The 18,152-nt window shown below is 43.1% G+C and overlaps 6 protein-coding genes and 1 long non-coding RNA gene across 9 annotated transcripts; 2 read left to right on the top strand and 5 right to left on the bottom strand.

Annotated features, from left to right (window-relative positions):
• Positions 1-491: 491 nt before the first annotated feature.
• LOC1280314 (exosome complex component RRP43) lies at positions 492-1,718 on the bottom strand. Its single transcript, XM_320154.4, has 4 exons — positions 1,573-1,718; positions 1,034-1,503; positions 831-951; positions 492-740 (listed from the first exon to the last, which is right to left on the bottom strand). Exons 1-4 carry the CDS (start codon positions 1,590-1,592, stop codon positions 527-529), a joined length of 825 nt encoding a protein of 274 aa, XP_320154.3. The 5' UTR covers positions 1,593-1,718; the 3' UTR covers positions 492-526.
• A 93-nt stretch (positions 1,719-1,811) lies between these two features.
• On the bottom strand, positions 1,812-4,093 carry LOC3291576 (probable maltase). The gene is made up of 3 exons (XM_320155.5): positions 2,798-4,093; positions 2,119-2,714; positions 1,812-2,042 (listed from the first exon to the last, which is right to left on the bottom strand). Exons 1-3 carry the CDS (start codon positions 3,860-3,862, stop codon positions 1,961-1,963), a joined length of 1,743 nt encoding a protein of 580 aa, XP_320155.4. The 5' UTR covers positions 3,863-4,093; the 3' UTR covers positions 1,812-1,960.
• Positions 4,094-4,958: 865 nt separating this feature from the next.
• LOC1280462 (maltase A3) lies at positions 4,959-7,435 on the bottom strand. The gene is made up of 4 exons (XM_320158.4): positions 6,581-7,435; positions 5,913-6,479; positions 5,224-5,831; positions 4,959-5,164 (listed from the first exon to the last, which is right to left on the bottom strand). The coding sequence occupies exons 1-4, from the start codon at positions 7,058-7,060 to the stop codon at positions 5,020-5,022; spliced, it is 1,800 nt and encodes a 599-aa protein (XP_320158.1). The 5' UTR covers positions 7,061-7,435; the 3' UTR covers positions 4,959-5,019.
• Positions 7,436-7,641: 206 nt separating this feature from the next.
• On the top strand, positions 7,642-9,810 carry LOC1280315 (maltase A1). 2 transcript variants are annotated; one of them, XM_320159.5, is made up of 3 exons: positions 7,642-8,763; positions 8,832-8,939; positions 9,006-9,810. In XM_320159.5, exons 1-3 carry the CDS (start codon positions 7,642-7,644, stop codon positions 9,591-9,593), a joined length of 1,818 nt encoding a protein of 605 aa, XP_320159.4. In that variant the 3' UTR covers positions 9,594-9,810. The 2 variants fall into 2 exon arrangements, with proteins under 2 accessions (XP_320159.4, XP_061512163.1); XM_061656179.1 differs by having other exon boundaries at positions 8,832-9,810.
• On the bottom strand, positions 9,671-11,232 carry LOC1280316 (COP9 signalosome complex subunit 7). 2 transcript variants are annotated; one of them, XM_320160.5, is made up of 4 exons: positions 10,908-11,232; positions 10,363-10,836; positions 10,159-10,297; positions 9,671-9,921 (listed from the first exon to the last, which is right to left on the bottom strand). In XM_320160.5, the coding sequence occupies exons 1-4, from the start codon at positions 11,103-11,105 to the stop codon at positions 9,896-9,898; spliced, it is 837 nt and encodes a 278-aa protein (XP_320160.4). In that variant the 5' UTR covers positions 11,106-11,232; the 3' UTR covers positions 9,671-9,895. The 2 variants fall into 2 exon arrangements, with proteins under 2 accessions (XP_320160.4, XP_061512166.1); XM_061656182.1 differs by having other exon boundaries at positions 9,671-10,297; positions 10,908-11,193.
• Positions 11,233-11,753: 521 nt separating this feature from the next.
• LOC1280317 (DNA-directed RNA polymerases I, II, and III subunit RPABC3) lies at positions 11,754-12,618 on the top strand. The gene is made up of 2 exons (XM_320161.3): positions 11,754-12,234; positions 12,339-12,618. Exons 1-2 carry the CDS (start codon positions 12,024-12,026, stop codon positions 12,578-12,580), a joined length of 453 nt encoding a protein of 150 aa, XP_320161.2. The 5' UTR covers positions 11,754-12,023; the 3' UTR covers positions 12,581-12,618.
• Positions 12,619-12,624: 6 nt separating this feature from the next.
• On the bottom strand, positions 12,625-17,189 carry LOC4577524 (uncharacterized). The gene is made up of 4 exons (XR_009765970.1): positions 16,985-17,189; positions 16,453-16,659; positions 12,831-13,485; positions 12,625-12,763 (listed from the first exon to the last, which is right to left on the bottom strand). It is a non-coding gene; the product is annotated as an uncharacterized LOC4577524 (long non-coding RNA).
• Between the last annotated feature and the right edge of the window lie 963 nt (positions 17,190-18,152).

Here is an 18,152-nt window from a genome sequence, read left to right as displayed (position 1 = left end):
TGTAGTGCTGCTACTACTCATTGCTGCGTGTAACGATAAACAGTGCTAAGCCATCATCTAGATGATATGTTAGACATGGAATCTGGATGTACGTAGACAGTGTACCACAGTGTAACGTTCCTGATGTACAAAAACGCTTCCCATATGTAGTTTGAGGCGGTGCTGCTTTGAATAATCTTGCAGGTGGTTGGTTTGATATTGAAAGCAGAGACAGGACTGGAGGGGCGAGAGGAACAGAGAGGAACCATTTAGTAGTCGGATAAGCCCGGATGATTTAGCCATGAAACCTACAACGGACTATCCATCGGACATATAATGTTCGACGCTTGTGGTTGGACCGAATGATGAATTATTGATGGAATTCTCAGCTTCACCCAGGTACTTATACTACTCATCTGACGGCCACACGCCGAAGTGTATGTATTTCTGTTACGAAAGTGAATAATGAACTGAAACTTAATTAAAATGAGCTACACTCATGACCGAAACTGTTCTCAATTCTTAATCGTTTTATTTTCATTTGCGTTCAGCTGGATGATTTTCTTTGCATGGTTTGAATCATCTTTTTCACGGACCGTTCGCGTTTTATTGCACTGTCGGTGCACTTTTTAAGCGTTCTGCTGTCCATTGGATCGCCACCGGACTGGTTGAAAAAGCTCATCTTGCCATCGCTTACCGTTACCGTTAAGGTCGTGCTCGCAAGTTTTTCTTCTTCGGTGGTCGGATCCGCGATCAAGCGGCTGGAAGATGATAGATGATATCTTATTTACCCTATCGAATCATACATAAGGTTCTCCGTGTTGGGCGTTGTCGTCATATATCTAACTTACCCAGCAACCATCACGAACGAGGTCGTTACAGGCACACAGTCAACCGTCAACGGCAAAAGCCTGGATGTGTCTGCTTCCGTTTCCTCTGTGTCACTATTGTATTGAATGGTCGGAAGTTTAACTGCAAGATGAAATATATTATCAAACGATGGAGCAGTATTATGCATCGCACTCGGCATCCGTGGTATCCCATTCTTCGTTACCTGTGTGGAAGGCGGCTACGAGTGCTATTATAGCAGCATCTAAGACGCATCCGTCATGATCCAGACATACTAAATCGCAGTACAAACACCATACCAGCTTTCCGGGCGAGATGCAAAGCTGCTGCAAATCGATGCAGCGGGCATTGCTGATCGCGTCCGCTACCGATTGGCTGTACACCTGAGCCTCATCGCACGGTGGCCCGGGACGGTACGACGGTGACGATACCGGTGACAGATCGACATTCGGTACGAGAAAGCCGTGCCTTGGGGCTAACGCATTCGGTGTGGCCAGTTCTGCCTTAATTCCGCACACTACCGTTGTGTTGCCCACTTTCACTATTGCGGATCCATCCGCGCTTTTGATCACATCGAAGCTAATAGCCAGTGGCCGCAGCTCTTCCAGTTCGCGCCCATCGGGACGAATGTTGTTTTCGAGGTAATCTTTGTAGTACTTCACAGGATGCAGCAATCTGTACAAAATAAGTGGCCCATACATTGAAACAGCATGAAGTGCGCAAATTGCAAGAGTGTATACCCACTTGAACGTTTTGAGATCCATCGTTTTGGGGGCCGCAGGGCAATCGTTTCGCGACAATGTTTACAAATGAATGTGCTGCAGCAGCGCGCCGCCACAAGAGGAGGTTATGTAGAAACGTCATCCTGAACCGAAACGTACGTCAAACGACGTTGTTCTAAATACGCAATCATAACAATACAGCGGTTCTAATATAAAATCTCGCCGCGCGGGCTAGTTTTTAGTAAGAATCGTAACCGGAAGTGGGAAGAATCAAGGGTGCCGTGATGGTCCGGAGTAGTTTTTATTCTTTTTTTTATTTTTGTGCAGAGAACTGTCCACTCGCAATTTATACACTTAAAGTTTGCTACATATTTTGAATAACAACAGTCAAATGATAATACAGCCGCGATCTAAATGCCATTCGCGACATTTCCTTCCAAGACGATAGCTGCGTCAGCGGGCAACACAACCTCATCTCGTCCTACGATGGAACTGGAATGGTAAAAATGGAAACCCACTCGTTTAAGCTTGAAAGTAATTGGTGAGTCAATTGATGGAACAACCTTACCCATCTATGTAGTCGGTTTGCATCGACGAGGTAATCACCTCAAAGGCGGATGGAAGTCCTTGAAACACCGACGACAGTTTAACGGTTTCGGTGGTTTTGTTGAAGTTAAGCACGGCAATAATTGTGCTCGCTCCTTCCAGGTGCCGTTTAATCACGATTATGTTATCGCCTACCAACTGCATTTCCATCGTTCCTTCGCGCAGTGTGCGCTGCTTGCGGAGCCGAACGAGAGCTTTGAATATTTTCACGTGGGAGCGTGGCGCAGCTTTCTGCGCTTTGTAGTTGAGGGTTTTGTAGTTGGAAGCGACCGGTAGCCAGGTGGTGCGGTTGGTTGAGAAACCGGCACTAACCGAATCGTCCCACTGGAACGGTGTTCGCACCGGGTCGCGGCTGTACAGCAGATAGTCCTTGGGGTTAGAATTGCAGGCTGCCGGATCGATGGTGTCTTTCCAGGAGATGAAGACATCCTCCATCGCTAGCTCGTCGCCATTGTACGTGACAGCAACTCCCGGCAGCACGTTCAGCGCTATCTGGTAAAGATCTGCCCGTGCAACACCCAGGCGCGACGAAACTCGTTTGTTGTCGTGATTGCCAAGCTAAACGGATCAAAATAAGAGGGAAAAAAACGGTATGAGAAAGACAGAAGCGTGCGGTGCCCGGGTCGATCGGGTGTACATACCACCCAGTTGGAAAATCTATTCTCTGGCACCACGTCCAGCCAACGCTTGATGTTGTCGTAAAACTGTTGTCCCGTCGTATCCTTGAACGTATTGCTAAGGACCTCGAAGTTGAACGGAATGTGTGCTCCTTCCGAAACTTCATTGCCAAATAGCCGGATAATGTTCAGTAGGGGCGTGTAAGCCTCCGCCATCAGGACGATATCCTCGGATTGTGTCTGTTGCTTGAAGTCATCCACCACCTTTCTCCACTGGTACATCATGTCGAACGTTTCATCTAGATTCTGTGTGTGCTGGTGAACCAGGTACGTCGGATTGTCTGGGTCGTCCGTTTCGCCGCTTTTCTCCTCGTCCGGATACACGCCATTAACGGGCAGCGATTCAAAAAGATACGGCACGGCATCGATGCGGAATCCATGGACGCCTTTGCCAAGCCAGAACGTCATCACGTCTTTCATTTCTTGTACTAGCGCGGGATTGCGATAGTTCAGATCGGGCTGCTTAACCAGGAACTGGTGGAGATAGTACTCCTTCCGCACGTCGTTCCACTCCCAGGCTGAACCACGGAAGACACTCACCCAGTTCGAAGGAGGCACGCGCGTCCCGTTAGCCAGCGTCTTACCCGGGTGCCACACATAGTAATCGCTGTAGGTGGGATCCTTCTGGACGGACTTTAGAAACCACTCACTTTCATCGCTGCTGTGGTTCGGAACAAAGTCCAGGATTAGCTTGAGCCCCTCTGCATTACAAGCGGTCGCCAGCGCTTCCAGGTCAGCAATTGTTCCAAACTCCGAATGAATGTCGCGGAAATCGGCAATATCGTAGCCAAAGTCGGCCATCGGTGACTTGAAGATCGGCGACAGCCATATTGCATCGATGCCGAGCTCGCGTCGCAGGTACGGAACTTTTTCCATTATGCCGCGCAAATCTCCGACTCCATCGCCGTCACTGTCTTTGAACGATCGTGGATAGATCTGATAAAAGTTGGCATGCTGCCACCAGTGTTCGTCGGCCAGCAGCGATGGCACGATCAAAAGCGCACCTAGAAGAATCACCGTGGACCACATTGTCACGACCACGCGCTGCTTTGGGCGGGGGAACAACTATGCTTCCCGGCCATACGGCAGCTGCTATTTTTATAGGCGTTTTACATTCGTTCCCTTCGCGCTCGCCCTGAAGCCACCGGTAGTTGATCTTTTTGATGATGATGAGTATTTGCTGTTTGATGCACAAACTAAACAATGCCTATGCAAACCGGCATGCGAGATAGAAAAGAATCGCTAAACGCGATGACTTGAACGATGTTTGCTGATTGATAAGACACAATCACACACAGAGTTCAGTGTTGTTTTTCCGGACACTCACGAGGCGACAAATTGATCATTTTTTATACCTACTAACGGCATTGAAGGGGTCACCGGGGGTGGCATTGTTTCTTGACTTCAATGGTTGCACTTGCCACCTAAAGTGCAGTACAGTGAGTGATTTGATTTTGTATTCTTTAAACTCAATGCTATCATTGAGCTACAAATTATTATATCGTTTCGAATATATCATTTTTATTATGACAGTTTCCAAAAGTTAACAAATTCTTGTTTGTTTCGAACACTTCTACCTCCTTTATACTGCATAACCTTCATACATTTCTCGAGATTCCGATAACATCTACTTCCATCTAATGACGAACTATGAGAACCCTTAAAGGTTTATCTGCTTTGAAAAGGCTTTAGCTAGCCATTCACCATAACACATAACATGGTTAAGAATTAATAATATCGCATATGAATAACCGATATTTGGATTTAAGCCGGTTATTTATATTAATGGTGGTACAGTCGTCAACGACAACGACTTTAACAACATGCCCGTCATGGGTTCAAACCCCGAATGGATCGTGCCCCCTCCCCTCCCCCATTCCCGTAGGACCTTGACTTGACTATCCTGCGATGTGTACAGATCAGTAAGTCACTGAAAGCCATGCCCAGGAGTGTGGTACAGGCAGGCGGAAGAGATAAGATGTATGGTCTGTGACAATCCGGCCCATGGATCATTCAAACTCAAACTAATTTCCTTTGATGCCGTACATGTTAGCGGGATCATACATTTCTCAAAGCTTATATAGGATTTATAGTATTTCAAAACATGTGATAAAATACAATTACATATTTTGAAGGATATTCTTTTTTTATTGTTTCACTGCTACACTTTTAAGCGAATTTTGTGCTTACGCCTTAAACAATTGCACACCCACCAACATACCAAAAGCACCGATCAATACATAAAGCTGCTGCGCCAGTCGAATTGCATGGTTAGCCAAAACTACGGCTTCGTAAGGCTGTAAAAGAATGTTGTTTGTTGCGACCGATTCTCTAAAAAATAAACGATAGATGTAGTGCAGGTCAAAGAAATTTGGCGAGGTTTGGCTTACCCGGTGATATGATTTGACGATACGCTTACCACGCGAAACACAAGCTCGTTCGGTAAACTGTTGTCCAGTTTTGTAGCGTCAATTATTTCGCTCTTGGAGCCAATGTTTGCCAGCACGACATATGTTCGTTTGTCGTTGGGGAAAGAACGCAGTATAGCGTACACATTTTCGCCAAGTACCAGTGACTTAAACGAGCCCCAGATAAGCGTGTTTGTGCCGCGTAAGTTCATCAGCTCCTTGAACACCTTTATATGACTGTTTTGGGCTGATTCTTGTTGTGTTTTTACGTTCACCAGCGGATAATCGGTAGCTAGCGGAAGCCACGGTTTTACAGAAGCGTTCGTAAAACCTGCGTTTGCAGTAGAATCCCACTGGAACGGTGTTCTGGCTGGGTCGCGTGTACCTTCCTGATACGTCTCTTCGGTCAGCTGGCATGCAGCAGGATCTTGAGTGTCCGCCCACGAGATATCAACGTCATGCATTCCAATTTCTTCTCCCTGGTAAGTGACCGTTATGCCGGGTAAGGTGAGCTCGATCATTGCCATTATGTCTACCATATGATCTCCACCCATCCGTGACGAAACACGACGTTTGTCGTGATTACCAAGCTGGTAGGAAACGAGGAAACGGTTTTTTTTAATTATCTGGTCAGGTTACAACAAACCAGTAGGAAGAAATCCACTACTTACCACCCAGTTGGGCGTGTGGCCAGGAGGAATGATATCCAGCCACGAGTTAATAACCGTCTGAAAATCGGATGCTTTAGAATTTTGATCCAGCCGCATGATTAACTGGAAGTTGAACGGCATTTGCGATCCTTGCCGGTTGTTACTGTCGTTGAAGTACGTTTTTACAACATCCAACGAGGACCATGCCTCGGTCATGAGCACTTTGGTGGTGGTATTGTGCTCTTGTTTGTACTGATCCATCAATTCCCGCCATTGATACACCATGTCAACGGTTTCCGGTTGATCGAGCGTATAAATGTGGGTAAGGTAGTTCTGACTTAACGGATCGGTGGAATGACCGCTAACAGGTTCGTCCGGGAAACCCACCGTCTCGAACAGCCACGGGACCGCATCAATACGGAAGCCGTCGACGCCCTGGTCCAACCAGAAGCGCAACACATCCTTCATAGCCTGCACCACGGCCGGGTTGCGGTAGTTCAGATCGGGCTGCTTCTTGTGAAACTGGTGCAGATAAAATTGCTTTCTCTCGTCATTCCATTCCCACGCCGAACCGTACCATGCTGCAACCTTTTTAAAGCAGAAAGCAGAGTTTTGTAAATCAAAAGAACGACTTCGATACGGCATCAAGCGGCAAAGCGAAGCTTTTTTTCTTATTCCTTCTTTCTTACCCAGTTGTTTGGAGGGTCGCGTTCCGTGCCCGGTTTGGGATCCTGCCACACGTAATAGTCTTCGTACCCACTTACTCGCTGAACGCTTTTCTTGAACCACTCATGCTCGTCGCTCGAATGGTTAGGCACGAAGTCGAGGATGATGCGTAATTGCAGTTTTTTCGCTTCTTCCACCAGCTGCTTAAAGTCAGCCAACGTTCCAAAGCTCGGATGAATGTCCATAAAGTTGGAGATATCATACCCAAAGTCGGCCATCGGCGAAGGGTAGATCGGGGAAAGCCAAAATGCAGTCATACCGAGTGACTTCAGATACGGCAACCGACTTTTGATGCCATTAAGATCGCCTATTCCATCGCCGTTACTATCTTGAAACGATCGCGGATAGATTTGATAGAAGCTCGCACTTTCCCACCAATCCTTCTGGGCGGTCACAGTAGACCAGCCCAACAGTAGTAAAGCTAGCCAGTAGTAGAGGGCCATACTGGCACACAGTTCAGACGTAGTTCGGTACACACAATTCAACAAACTGCTGTCGGTGTTTCAAAACCATAGTTGTATATATAGGTACACCTACTACCGTTATCGAGCGGATCTTATAATCGCGGAAAGCGTTGATTACTAGTTTCCTATTTGCAAACCTCTCGACAATGGCTCTCGAGGGGACACAGAATCACACGGCCGTGTTCGCATGTAGTATTTTCCCTTTTCGATGATTCCTATTGGACATTGAAGGTAAGAAAGGTTTCAAAACACCTCTTCCAGCATGTCAGTCCGCGTGCGTCTAAGGCATTAGTGCGTCTTGATACACAAACACACTCATCGCATTGCATTTGGGGTACAAAGCATACAATCGCATCACGATCGCTTTCCATGCTTTGTGTAAGACGGGAAAGACGAGTGAGCAGCGTGAGCAGCTGCACTCGTTATGCGGTTCTAAAAATAGCTAACCACATGATTCGGGTAATAATCTTATCTCCCTTCGGGCACACATAATACGGGTGCTGCAAAGAAATGTGATCGTGTTCTCTCTTCAGTCTGTCTCGGCACTCGGCTGCGGTGCGATGAGAAATAAACTGTCTGCCGTATATAGTGTTTTGTTTGTGTTTTGGCTAGGTTTAGGAAACTTCCTAGCCCGAAGTGCTCAACATGATAAAAGAAATGATAACGGGTGGTGGAAATCAGCTGTATTCTATCAAATCTATCCGCGATCGTTCATGGATAGCAATGGTGATGGTATAGGCGATTTGTGTGGCATCACGTCACGGTTAGGTTATTTGGATCTTCACAACATAACCGGGTTCTGGCTATCACCAATATTCGCATCGCCGATGGCTGATTTTGGTTACGACATATCGGATTACTACAAAATTCAACCAGAGTATGGCACCATGGCTGATTTCGACGCAATGTTAAAGAAGGCTAACGATTTGAATATGGAGGTAATTTTGGACTTCGTGCCCAATCACACCAGCGATGAGCACGAATGGTTTAAAAAATCCGAGCTGAGAGTGCCCGGTTTTGAAGATTTTTACATCTGGCATCCTGGACGACCGAATCCAAACGATACCAACGGTCAGCCTCTCGCACCGTGCAACTGGGTTAGCTTTTTCCGCGGCAGTGCCTGGCAGTGGAGCAAGACACGCAAGGAGTATTACCTGCATCAATTCTCGGTGAAGCAACCGGATCTAAACTACCGCAATCCAGCCGTGGTGGAAGCAATGAAAGACGTAATGCGATTTTGGCTGGGACGCGGCGTAGCAGGGTTTCGCATTGATGCGGTGCCGACCTTGTTCGAAGTAGCGCCTGATGCCGATGGCCAGTACCCGGATGAGCCGCTGAGTGGAAACACCAATGACCCGGACGACCCTGGCTATCTGGTGCACATCTATACACAGGATCGAAACGAAACGCTTGATATGGTTTATCAGTGGCGTGCCGTTCTGGACGAGTTCCAGCAGCAATACGGCGTACGGGAACGTATTATTATGGCGGAAACATACTCGCCTATTGATATCGTTATGAAGTATTACGGCAATGAAACCGTGCCTGGAGCACAAATTCCGTTCAATTTTCATTTCATAACCGATCTCAGTAAAGATTCTACGGCACAGGATTTTCTGAATACTATCAACTACTGGATCGACCATATGCCTCCGATGGACTCTGTCGTTCCAAATTGGGTGGTAGGTCTAATAGCATGTACGAAGCATGTATTACATTTAATCTCGAATGCAACTTGTATCCATTTTAGCTTGGAAACCACGACCAACACCGTGTAGCTAGTCGATTTGGCGAAGATATGATAGATTCCATGAATATGATTATGCTTTCGCTGCCGGGTGTTGCCGTTACTTACAATGTACGCATTAACAGATATGTGCCATCAGCTCGAAACCAAAGCATCTAAAACTGCATATACTTTTAGGGTGAAGAGATAGGTATGGACGACGTATGGATATCGTACAATGACACTGTAGATCCAGCGGCTTGTAATGCGGGCCCAGATCGTTACCAATATACTACACGCGATCCGGAGCGGACACCTTTCCAGTGGGATTCGTCTAAGAATGCTGGCTTCTCGACAGCAAACCATACATGGCTCCCAGTTTCACCGAACTACACACTAGTGAATGTAGAAAAGCAGCTTGTAGAATATGAACATAGCCACCTTCACGTTTATCGTAGTTTGGTTAGAATGAAGCAGATAGTTTCATATATTCCGCATACCTTAGCCACATTTGTGCAAGAGAATGTACTAATCATCTTGCGGCAGGCCAATATAGGTGGTACGTTAAGCTCTGTCTACACAATTGCAAACATTGGAAATCAGCAGACAACAATCAATCTTACTCTGTATGAACCGTCCCTGAAAGTAGGCTTGCTTGCGATTTTGAGTGTCAATTCTGTTCATGAGAAAAATGAACCAGTGCTAATGGATAGCATAGTTGTGGGACCGAAGGAATCGTTCGTTCTAGTGGCATACCATATTCAGCCGGAAGTTGTACAAATCTAGTAAATGGCTCATTGTTTTAAACAGCATTGGCATACCTTTACTCTTTCGGATTATCATTAGCTTGCTAGACTCGTTCATTTTGAATCGCTGATATATATATTTTTTATTCGCGCATTTCATTACATAGGTTAGTAATGAGAAAAATAAAGAAACGGCACCACGTGTACCGTCTTTCCTCGAAACGTCGAATAAATAATGTGAATAAGTAAAGTAAAAAGACACTCATGATTTAATATCCCAAAAGCTGCCCTTTGGTTAGCAGGCTGAGGCGCGTGTGTCTTCTTGGGAGGGAGTTAAGCCAATCATTTCGATACTGACTTTCCTGGACCTTTCGAATGAGAAAATAAGTGAATTGTATGAAAAACAAAATCAAAACAAAATAATAAAACGATGTTGAAAGAAACAATGAAAGAACAGAGAGCGTCATTGACACTCAACGGAATGAAATGGATGCTTTCGGTAGCAGGCCGTAAGACCATTGTAAAGCAACAAGAAATCATCTATAACTGACCATAAAAATAGCCCTTTAAGTTGACTTAGGTAAAATTTTTAAACCACGACTTACCGGAACCTTTAAGGCTCTTCGATTTGGCTGGTTTTTTACGCAGATCTAGCCCACCAACGATATCCCGGCATGTGTCTGTAGCCATTGCTTCGTCGGACTCTACTGCTTGAGTTTTTATCGCTTTTTTCAGATTGGCAATCTGAAACAGAAAGTATGGTAATTTACTTTTCGAACGTATCCTTCCATCGCTCCCCCCAAACGCACCTCTTGATCGATCGATTCCTTGTGCTTTATACGTTTCTGCTTTTCAGTGTTGGCTCGATTAATTTGGGTCTCAAGACAGAGCAGAATGGTTTCGCACGAATCACTCCATTCTTGCAGGGTGGAGGCAATTTCCTTCACATCACCCTTGCGGATGTCTCGTCCAATGGCGTAATCTACTTCCAGCTGCTTATTTTTCTGGTCCAGCTTGCCATGAATCACATCGGCGTAAATTGCTTCGATGATTAGATCCTCCAGCACACGTACATTTTTAATGTCCAGCTCATCAAGCAGCTCGTTGTAGGGAATGCATTTGCTTTTAATCGCCAAAGATACCACCGTCAGGTGTTGCAGCTTCTTTTGCATTGCCGGGGAAAGCTGTATAAGTTTCGTCTGATTCTCTAGATACTGACGATATGTTCCATAGGCAAACAGATTCAGTGTGTTGTAGTAGTTAGCGTGTGGACCATTTTGTAGCTAAAAGGCAATCATCAGGTACAGTAGTAAAATAAATCAACAAACACAATCCTCCTTCCATTATTGCTTACCTCTTTAATGTTGGGCATGGCCAACAGTTCTCCAAAAACGTGAACTCCCGGTGCTTCCAGTACCTGTTTGATCAATTCCGTACAGGCCGCACCTTTGGCTCCTTTAGCGAGCAAAACGTATTGCTCTATTGGATTGTGCGCTGAGTACTGCTGACGGGCCGGAGAGTCGGTTTCAAAATTCGATAATTCCGGAGTCATGGTGCTAGTTGTACTTTTTCTTCCAAACGACCTGTTATATTTGTTACTTCGCGAGAAAATGGTTTGGAAACATCGATTGACATTTACGAGCTGCAGATACAGTCTGTTCCCGAGATACGCAATTCTCGACTTACGCGGATTCGGAGATATGCGGTTTTCAAAATTTTACAGATCAAGTGTCAAATCAATACAATTTGCTCCCAATGCAGTATAAATTGCATTTTTGTTAATAAATGTAATCCACTTGCAAGCGAAAAATATCATAATGTTCTACACAAATCGTATAAAATAAATTATAAAGTGTATAAAAGTATTAAATTGAATAAAAATACCGAGTAACCAATTGTATTTTGGTCTAAAACTGCGAAATTAGACTTACGCGGATTTCTCGGGAACGCACAAAGCGCGTAACTCGGGAGCAGACTGTATGATATTCGTTTATATTAGCTAATTTAAATTTGGAAATAATAAAAGTGTGGCATTCACTGGTAAAATATACACAATTTTATGAAATACCTCAGAAATAAGCACTTTGATTCAGCTACTGTAATATGTAATATTTTCATTTATTTTACGATGAACTTTGCCAGAAAATGATGTGGGCAAGTTTTGCAATACACGGTGTAGATCAGATCAGCGGAACGGAAACGTCAAAATGGCAACGCCACAGAAATAAACAAACAAGTGCGGCAACGAGATTGCCACAAGCAATCGCGAAATAGCACATTTAAAACAAAGTTAATTCCTCGCAATCGAATTAAAATAAGTACCAAATAGCGTCTTAAAACATTAGACACCATTTTTATACAATTAACAAACAAAGATCGGTCTGGTTTGTGGTGTCAAGTTTGGAAACCGAATAACCGGTCATCATAACCTCAAGTTTGGCAGGCACGCGCGCTTCACATTGGCAACAGAATGTCGGGAATATTGTTCGAAGATATTTTCAATGTGAAAGACATGGACCCAGAAGGGAAAAAATTTGATCGAGTTAGCCGGCTTCACTGTGAATCCGAATCGTTCAAAATGGATCTCATATTGGACATCAACTCGTGGCTTTACCCTCTGGAACTGGGAGACAAATTTCGCCTCGTTCTGGCAACGACTCTGCACGAAGATGGAACAGCAGGTAAGTGGGTTGGAAGGGGCGAGAAATACATACGTACAACTACAGAAAATATTGTTGTGGAAAGTCTTACCTACCATTGTATTTGAACATCGTTTCTTTCACAGCCAGCATGGAGTACAACGCTGCAGAAATAGAAGGATCGCGTGCCGACAGTTTCGAGTACGTAATGTTCGGCAAAGTTTACAGGATTGAAGGTGACGATTCACAGACCGAGTCTTCCAATCGGCTGTCGGCGTACGTTTCGTTTGGTGGTCTGTTGATGCGATTGCAGGGAGATGCCAACAATCTACATGGATTTGAAATTGATCAACACATGTTTTTGCTAATGAAGAAGCTGGCGTTTTAGTTTGTATTCGTACCTGAGTACACTTAACAAGGAACAAACGTGAGTTGAGTTTATCTACTTTATTTTACCCCGGTTCATGATGATCACTATTGCTGGAATGCTTTTGAAAGTCGTATCCATAAAAAAATGTTTAGTGCAACACTTATTGTCATCACCAGAATCACCAGTGTCGCACAAATGAGACTGAAATTAATAATCAGAAATGCTATTAGGCGTGTGCATTTGATTTTTCGTGATTTCAAAAACTTACCACAACCAAGAAGTATGTTGGATTTCGGAAATTTGGGATGAATCCATTGGTAGAGGAGCAACGGTTATTTCATGCATGCAAAGCATACTGAGGATCAGATATCTGTTACCAAATCTGGGTACGTCAGTTGTGCTAGTTGTTAAGCGATCTCTGAACAGAGATATACAAGAAACATGAAACTCAGCAAAATTAGACGATTACATGTTAAATAGAAATTTTATTCAATTAATATCGCAAAAATTCTTCATAAAAAGCTTCCTTTGAATCGCGGATTTAATAAATTAGCAATCTGCTGAGATTAATACCAGATCTCTGTTTGTGATTGTAGGCCCACCTTCGAGGTAGGCGCGTTACATGCTTCGTTTTATACGGAATAGTATTAGGTGTTTGTATAGATGGGAGCAAATATCTGTATGCGTAATAGCTGGCACGTTTTTGGTAGTGAGGTGGTGTTCCATTTTCAGGTAGCATCTTCTATGTTGTGTGTTGTAACATTTGCAAACACGCTCAATTGTCGCTTAGCTTTTTAAAGCCATCTTTAATGGAATCCTTAATCTTAGATCCAGTGTCCTTTATTACATCGGAAGCGGACTCATCGACGTGAATAAATCCATAGTAAACGGCTACGGCAATGGCGATAGCGAAAAGAATGCAACTGAAATGAGAAGTGGTTTACAAACGCAATTTATAATTCTATATTTTTGCTATTACTGCATGCATCTTTGTGATAGTGTGGTGATTCATGATTCGCGTAACTCCGTAGTCTGTGTTTCTTTGTTGGCTGTTTGTTGTCGTTGTGTGGGTTTGAGATCGTAGGAAATAACATACAGTGTGCCTCAATCGGAAAACTATACAAATCTAGTTTGAATTATTTTGAACTAGACAAAACTTTATTGAACTGTACGGTTTTCCAATTGAGGCACTGTATCATTGCTACCGTGTGAGAAGCGTAACATATTCTGACTCCGCTGGGGAATTTCCTTTTCATACGTTTGTTTGCAATTAAAAGTTGAGTCTATTTTTCTATTTCATGGACACATTTCCCACGTTTTATTTGCACATGATGTAATTTGATTGTGCACAAAAACTCAATTAACTTTGTTCAACAAGAATAACCTTGAGTTGAAACGAGGGAGTGGGGGAAGAGCCGTGCAAAAGTGTACACTACACTCACGTTTTGCTTTCACAATATAAGATTTCAAGCGGAAGAGCAAAACATGCTTGTAAAAACGGAAATCATTTTTATGTTAGTAATCGACGGTAAACTTTCGGTTAAAGCCTTTTCCTCTGATTTATATGACATTGTTCTGGAACGAAGTTGCTCATTTGGATGATCGATGGCTATGGCGTACGAAAGGAAAGTACTGATTTATATTCACTTGTTTGAAACCCGATACAACAACAAACTTGATTATTTACCAGACAATAATTGTTCCACAGTGACACATTTTTGCAACTCCTTTCCCTACGGCTTGCAAAACTTTTCGAAGAACCTTTAGAAAACACGTCTTGCGATCTCGACCAATGAGCCTTGTAATGAATGCCAATGTTTATGCGACCACGATCGCACTCAAACGTGTCTGATGCTTCACCACTACACAAGCAATTGGTATACGCCAGAAGTAGTGTTGGGAAAACAAAGTTAAAATAAAGGAACGGAACGGAACTAAAGAATCGACCCAGAGACGACAAACGATAATCCGTGGTAGTTGGAGGGGGGGGGGGGGGGTGGATGTTTGCGGTTAGTGGTAAAAAGATATAAAAAGACATTTCTTCAATTTGAAATCATACATGGCACCAAATCTAGATGTATCAAGCTAACTAGTATTATTCAAACTTCTTCTCCTTTTTTTGATGTAACAACAATTGTCGGTCGAAGCCTTCCTTTATCACTAAGGCTTGGCTATCAGTGATTTTTTAATTACCATAATCGCAGGATAATCATTCCTATGTATGGGAGCACGGTCCATTCGAGGCTTGAATCCGTGACGAGCATGTTGTTAAGACGTATGATTTGACGAGTGAATCACGAGACCGACTAATTATTTTAATTTCATTAATTATTTTAATCAAATTGTTGCTTCGAATTGGATGGCCAAATATTGGAATCATGTCAATCAATTCGAATCAATGAAAATATTATCGACTCCTCCAACCTTCAAGCTCCAATCTCTTCCAACCCCTTGTTAAATCCCCTTGTTAAGTATAACAGATATTACATTGCATCGTAATACTAAATGCTGCACCATTTCCTGTTTCGCTTACCGCGATTTGTATAAACGATGAGCGACGAAGTGCGATAAATATTCTTGTGAGCATGTGAGAGAGCGAAAGCAACACAGGTTGTGCCCCAACAGCCGGACCAAACCGGTTTTTTGAAAAGAACGGAACGCACGAACGAAAGCACCTTACTAACAATATTGAAGCGGCAAAGAACGGAGCGGAACGGAAAGAACGGAACGGAACGGAAAGAACGAAATGAACGAAACGAACGAAAGGAACGAAATGAATGGAACGAAACGGAAGGAACATTTTGAAAGGAACGGAACGGAAGGAACGGAAAGGAAAGAAAGGAACTTTTTTACTAGGTTCGAACCGGAACGGCCAACACTAGTCGGAACGCTTCAAGCCATTATTGCACCTTTTTAATTCAATATACGGTATGGAAGAGGGTATGAGTAATTTTCACCCCAGCAACACCCTTCCCTATAATGCGCTTGCTGCGTGATATTTCCTCTTTACACAGTGATCGTAAAGCAAATCGAAAGAACTTTCTTTATAGCAAATGGTGTTCAAATATGATAATTTGTGAACTTGTATCCATAACATAGATGTATTTAACATGTATAGTTGTACATCTAGCTCAAAATAATTATGGACATACCTGCCCTTGAACTGTTAACCAGCCCACTGTCCAAATCAGTTAGCACGCAAGCAACGCGATATCCTTCACCACTTTTGCTCTACAGGTAGCCGGGGTTAAAAAAAGACCATTGAACCTTGATGGCATCCTACATCGAGGATAAGCTCCTTCCTTGTGTGAGTGCGGTAGCATACTTTACTGAAAACTAAGGTCATGTTTTGTGGGACATTTGAAAGAAACCTAGCGTAAACTTCAATGTCTGTATTAAGCGTACTAAGCCCTCAGTGTGCAGTGTGAAAACGTATAAAGACAAACAAATACTATTGGTTCAGTTGTTTTGAATGAATCATACAGAATGGCGAACCAACAGAATGTGAATTGTGTCAGTCACCGAATGGAAATAATAACGCAAGGACCGGAGATGGAATTTAAATTTGGTCAACTTACCACGACAATGAAGCACCTTCGAATGAAGAGCGGAGCAGTGGTAATTGTTCCTGAGCAAATTTATGTATCGATCATGCTTGTTATGTTTCTCTGGATGGCTCTGCAGCGATTAATAATACGTTTGCTGGTCGTACTGACCATTTCATGCATAGACGATTAAAGCACTTATGTTTTGTACGATTGCGTAGCTTAATTGCTGTAGGCCACTATCGTTGGCTTACAATGGTAGTTAACCCTTTTTTCGGGTGTGCATAGCGTATAGTTATGGAGAGATTCACAATGTGATGTAAAAACTTTAAAATTATGATGTACCCATAGAATATGGAAAGGAACTATTGGAACTTGTCCTTAATGCTATCTTTTATAGAATCGCCAGTTTTATGCACGAAGTCCGATACATTCGGAGCTGTATCGTCCACGTTCAGCAGTCCGAAGTAAATTCCTAATGCGACAGCTGCAGCGATCAGTATGAAGACGAACAGCAGCGATATGAACATGCTCATAGCGCATTGGCAGCAACTGTTAAAATAGAAAAGAAAATTAAATGTATCTTTTAATAAACCATTAAAATTATAATGCATGTACGTAATATGGTATATGGGTTTCAAATTTGACAGAGTTGAGACATGCATTTGGGAATAGAAAGCAATGATTTGATTTCGCTTCGCTTATGAGCTCCGCGATAAGAAGGTTCATATTCCTATTGTCTTGGGAGCTTTAGTCTGTTTTATAGAAAACGCAAAGTAATAAATTAAGGGAAAAGCTATGATAAAGACGCCAATTTTTGAGTATGGATAGATGCTGCGCAACAAATGTGTGTGAAATGTGAGTAACTATTTCTTACCAGCAGACACATGTTCCAGCGATGCATTTGCACATTTTGTATGCGGAATTGTTTTGGCACTGTTGTTTAAAGGGAAATAATTTAAACTTTATCAACAATAATGTTTACAAGGTTATGAAAATGGAGCCTATTGGTGTAGCAGCCTTTGTGAAAAATAAACATGGACAGAATTACGATTGACAGACGATAGCTGTAACCATCTGTCAAACAAGTAACGGTGCTAGCTCAAGCGAAGCATTATAATGTTAGCTAATACAACAACCTATGCAACAATCGCTCGCCCCTCATCGCACCGTTTGAAAGGCCTTTTAATTGGCTGCGTATGTGTGAGTAATATTTTAAGAACAGTGTAATGTGTGTATGTGTGTGTTGTGAAGCAGCATACATCGGTGTATTTATACCATACACTAACACATCTATTTAAAGGGGCGGGAATGCAAACAAATGTATGTCTGCAGCACGTTTCGTTTCTTTCAAAACATTTTTCTTTGCGGGGTTTTCGCACTTTTAATATCATCCTAATTTCCGAAAAGTTTGATGGTATAATATCTCACGTATGATATATGTACATGTATGCTGTTCAAATTCAACATCACTCGGATAATGTCCGCTCGTTCGCATTCTTTGCATACATGTACCGTGCGAATAGGCAAAGCACACGTGACCGATTATTTGCCGTCTAAAATGTTTTGAAGAGTGATAGTGCGTGCTGAATTATCTGTTAAAAAAGCTTGCGGGAAGCACATTTGATTAGGCAGGCGAAATTTAACTAAAACAAATCATTAAATGAAACGCACTAACACACATGAATGAAGCGGCGTCTGTGTTTCCTTGAACTCAGTATGTATTATATAGAATTATTGCGAATTTCGATTTAAAATAACAATCAAAGTAATATATTTGAAAATATATCTGAGTAGTTACGCATCAATTTGTGTAATGCAAGTGTTAAGTTTCATATTTACACGCATCACAAACTGTATCGAAATAAAGATCTCGTTTCACCCTTTCCGAAAAACTTACTTTCACTCCAGTTCGCCCTTTAGAAGTGGCTGAAATCGCGACGAGAAAAATAATTTGAATGAAATTCGCCATCCCACATCGGAAGCAAGTGCGCGCCGTTATCATCGTCACGAGCAAGGTATTGCCCCGACCGACAGCGACGGAA

The sequence above is a fragment of the Anopheles gambiae genome, chromosome 3, assembly GCF_943734735.2.
Source record: "Anopheles gambiae chromosome 3, idAnoGambNW_F1_1, whole genome shotgun sequence".
Lineage (NCBI taxonomy): Eukaryota > Metazoa > Arthropoda > Insecta > Diptera > Culicidae > Anopheles > Anopheles gambiae.
Note: the sequence above shows the minus strand (reverse complement) of the source record. Positions and strands in the feature narration are given on the sequence as shown.